We start from the raw sequence: 4,803 nt of genomic DNA on the forward strand, positions 1-4,803 counted from the left end.
ATCTTCATCATTATAGATTATTCATTTATACAATTTTTTTCATTCTTATTATTTACTATTTTAACTTCTATTCATGTTGCCTTTCCCAACTATAATTATCATACTTTTTCTTAATTCCCACTTCACAAAAAGCCCTCACCCAAACTCTCCTAAGAATGAATAGTTACTGTGATCTTTTTTCTTTTTTAAAATGATAAACTACTCATACACCCCTTAAAGATATTAATAGTTACATATTAAGATTTATGCTAACAGCCATGCACATCATACTTTATTAATGAAAACACTAATAAGTATAATTTACAACTTACTATTTGTACTTGCATCCATACCTTGAGCGAAATAACAAATTACAATGTAGGCTAGCATATTTAAAAACATATTTTAATCCATATATATAAACACCCCTCATAAACCACATTGCATCTTATACGCACAACAATATTTCAGAAATGTTAGAAGAATAGATGATCATCATTCATGGGAAACAACAGATTTGTAAGGCTTGCGTCTATGTTTTAATTTTTTTAACCTGAGATCAATTTATGCACAGGAGACTGACATGGTTAGCAAGCCAAGGAGGCCAGGGTTTTAGAAATTCAATGAGGAAAATAATATTTTTTGAAGTGGAATACAAAGCTTGGAGTATTGTTTATCCAATTTGGTGATGTGTATCTCTTTTTTAATTTGTTAGGTTTATATATTTGTTGAATTTTCCTTCACTGTGAATCCAAAACCATGCATACATTTTGTGTCCTTTGAAAATTGCCCAATTATAGATATACGCATTATTATGACTGTCTCTTGAATAAAGCATAATTGTCAGAACATTAATCATGATGGTGCCAACGGTGTTTTCCATTGTTCCCACGTCATCAATTTTAATGTGAATCAGTAGGAGTCGGTAAGATATAGTTCAAGTCGACGAAGATCATTATTGATTCTCTTACGTATGTATCTATAAATAATTATATTTAGTAATGAAATAATCATGCTCTTTGATAGAGTCTTCATAGTTTCTGTCAGAGCCAAGGGTTTCGGCTATGGCCGCTGTTTGAGGAAGAACGGGAGTGGTGGGCTCTAGGGTGGCTATGTGTAAACTTGGAGCCAACGAAAACCTGAATAGCTGGCTAATCCTTGCATGCGTGGAGTGTGGTTGACGTAGCCACTACAAATGAAAGTGTGGAGAAAACATGTTGTTATGTGCAGAGCAACGTGAGGGAGTTGGCAGTGAGCGTAGAGCGCTGAGCCACCCGTGGAGCCGACCAGAACGCAAGCATACTGTTTGACGTTGTTATGTGTTGGAGAGTTTCGGAGCTGAGTTGATTATTGTGCCGATTATGGTTGTTCTGAGATCATTGTGCCATTAATAGACGTTGCCGAGTGCCTTTAGGTTATGAGGAATCAATTATGTGAAGAGCTAAGTGCATTGCTATTCTCAGGTCTGTAAATTGAACCTTAGTGAATGAGTAGTGTTAAAAGGGGAAGCAATGTGATAGGAATAGTAGATCCCCTGGAGTTGGAAGCGCTTGTGAATTTTAAGTAGGCGCTGCTGTGTGGAGTAATAGTTGTGTGGAGGCATAGTTGAAAGTGTGGGAACGTTGTGGAGCTATGTGCTCTCTATGACTTTGCACCGGGTGAGATGCTTGGTGAAGAGCTGAGCGTGGTAAGGAGGAAGTGTTATGTCTTGTTTTGAGTTGTGAGACATTGTGTCATGTTGTTGGCACTGATTGGTGAGAGCTGTTCAGTGCGAGAAGGTTGTTTCCTGTGTAGTGTGGTGCTACGAGTGTAGAGGAAAGATCCTCTGTGTGTTGTGTCGCTGATCTACTGTGTTTTGAATATAGAGAGTCTGTTATGGAATAAAGCCAAGGGTTGAGTCTGTTAGTTATATGGTTGTTGTCAGAAAGGAGACAGCCATGGGGCATTGAATTGTTGGTGTGGTGAATTGTTGACTTGGCATTGTGAGATGGTGGAGATGGTGAGTAAGTTCATGGAGCCTGTTGAGTGGAGTGTAGTATAGAGTCGTTGAATGCATGTGTAGTTGTTGAGTGTGAACCACTTGAATAGTGGAGCCCAAAGCTTGGATACATGGTGGAGCGTGGATCTGCTAAGATGTTGGAAGAGGTGTGGAGGAGCAAAGGAGCTGCCTAAAGAAGCGGCCACTGTGTGTGGAGAGCCGCATAGAAAATCACCTGTTTGATTGGAGTCTAATGAGTGGAATAATGTTTGATAGTGATCTTTTTGATGATGCATTTTTAGAGAGCCCATTTGGAAGTATTTTTGGGCCTGGTAATATTTTTTATTCTGGTAGTATTTTTGAGTCACATAATGGTTTTATTGATGACCATGAATATCAACAGGTGCATTCTATTACACATGATCTTCCAATTACTCAGAGTAAAACTTGCTTCTCTCAAAACCTAATTGTTATAAATTTGATTGGATCTGCTTCTAAGATGGCTGCGATAGTGGAGGATACGACCATGGATGTTGTTCAGAGGCTACTTATGTTCGAATATGGGTGCATTTTGGTGGATGAAGAGGAACTTGGTCACATACTTTACAAGGCTACTCCTCGTAGAAAGTGGGGAGAGCATGAATTGGATTACCTTGTTTGGGATCTTGCCTTGCATCCAAATGAGGAAGAGGTTGCTTATGTTAAGTACTTAAGCAAGGAGTAGAAGAAGCTCATAATGAAAGCAAGAAAGGTGAAGATGAAACTGCACCAACAAAAGAACAAGCATGGACCCTTTAGCAAGAAGGAAAAAATGAAATGTTTTGTTGTAAGCCTAGCTGAGACTTAGACTAGCATGCAAGTTAAAGTTTAGGTTGTTGTGATTAAGGGGAGGTGTTAGAACATTAATCACGATGACACCAAAGACGTCGCCCACTGTTCCCACGTCATCAAGTTTAATGTGAGTCTGTAGGAGTCGGTAATACATCAATTCAAGTCAACGAAGATCATTATTGATTCTCCTACGTATGTATCTATAAATAATTATATTTAGTAATGAAATAATCAAGCTCTTTGATAAAGTCTTCATAGTTTCTATCCGCAAATCCACACTTTGGTTATAAATTCTAGTCATCTCAAATTACCTACTTATGACTTTGTACACAGCAGTTCCCATTATTATAAGCTCACAATTCTATTCATAGTAGTATGAGAAGTGGCTACTATTTCAGTCATAACGGTCCAGTAATTACAATTTAAAGAATTGTGGTCCTAAGGATTGTGATTTCTCCCATAGCCAACAATAACTAATGTTGCAAAACTCAACATTTGCAAGAATCGATGGGTTAACAACTCAGAAATCATCCAAATGGAAAAAAATGGGGAAGTTTTGCTGTAATACAAATTTGAAACTTAAAAAAAAACTAATGAAAAGTTGACCAAATTTTTGCATCTAATTGAGCCAATTTTGCTGTGGGAGCAAAAGTCTCCTCATAATCGACCCCTTCCTTATGTGCAAATCCTTTTGCCACAAGCCTAGTTTTGTGCTTGTCAAGTGAGCCATCAACTTTATACTTGTTCTTGTAGACCTACTTGCAACCAATTGGTTTGGTTCCCAATGGAGGATCAACTAGCTTCCGAGTGCCATTCTTTATGAAGGCATCATACTCCTTTTGCATCGTTTCTTTCCATTCATCATGAGAAGTGGCTTCTTTGAAGGAAGTTGGTTCAAAATCTGTAGACAAATTCAGTTCACAATCATAAGAAACATCCATATCAACAGGTGAATCAAAGTCATCTACATCGCCTCCATTTTGCCTGGTTGAATTCCTTGTTCCTATCTTTCCAACCTCATCAGGATGAAAACTTTCAAGTGTCTTTGTTAGCCACTTAGGGGGAAATTTTTGAGATGGTTCAGGTTGTTCAGTTGATTGAGTTGGGATTGAATCAAGATTGAGTCTCCCAATTCTGACAATCACATCACTCAAAGTATCATCAGTGGTTGGAGTTTCATGCGAGGTAGAGAGTGCTTCAGAAGAAAATTCCACAGATTGATCCAGTATAGGAATACCCCCTTCAAGATGTGGAATCTGATTATCAAATTCTTGAAATGATTTTGCATGTCCAAATCTATTAAAGCGATCAAGTTGTTGCTCAACAACATTGTCAGCTTTGAAAGATTCAAGAAAGATTACATCTCTAGGTACAACAATCTTTTTATTAACTTCATCATAGAGATGGTATGCTTTGGAGGTATTTGAATACCTCAAGAAAATACACTTACAACTCCTTGCACCAAGATTGTTTCTATGTACCTTTGGTATCAAGGCATAACATGTGGAACCAAAGACCCTAAGATGCTTTACCAAAGGAATGTGGCCATACCACATTTCATAAGGAGTCTTGTTTCTAATAGCATTAGATGGGCATCTATTCTTTACATATACAACACATGGAACTGCATCAGCCCAAAACATCAATTTTACATTCTTGAAAAACATCATGGAACGTACCATATTTAAGATTTTCCTATTCATTCTTTCAGCTACTCCATTCTGTTAGGGATTATAAGGCACAATTGTTTGATGTTTGATCCCATGCTAGCGAAGATAGTTTTCAAATTCATTTGATGTGTATTCTTTTCCATTATCAGTGCAAATAGAGCCAATATGAGATTGTGCATCATTTTCAATCCATGTATGAAAGTTCTTGAATGTTTGAAAAGCATCAGATTTGTTCTTCAAAAAATAAACCCAGTACATTATGGTGTAGTCATCAATAAATGTCATCTTATATTTATTTCCATTTACAGAAGGAACAAACATTGGAATGTGAATCATGAAAAGGCT

At 37.3% G+C, this 4,803-nt stretch overlaps 1 protein-coding gene across 1 annotated transcript; it reads left to right on the forward strand.

Annotated features, from left to right (window-relative positions):
* The first annotated feature begins 2,222 nt into the window (after positions 1-2,222).
* LOC149178107 (isopentenyl-diphosphate Delta-isomerase II, chloroplastic-like) lies at positions 2,223-2,681 on the forward strand. Its single transcript, XM_089421985.1, has one exon. It carries the CDS (start codon positions 2,223-2,225, stop codon positions 2,679-2,681), a length of 459 nt encoding a protein of 152 aa, XP_089278111.1.
* The last annotated feature ends 2,122 nt before the right edge of the window (positions 2,682-4,803 follow it).

This window comes from Pinus tabuliformis, chromosome 4_1, assembly GCF_031772625.1.
Source record: "Pinus tabuliformis cultivar Carrire ecotype Pingquan chromosome 4_1, CPIR1, whole genome shotgun sequence".
Lineage (NCBI taxonomy): Eukaryota > Viridiplantae > Streptophyta > Pinopsida > Pinales > Pinaceae > Pinus > Pinus tabuliformis.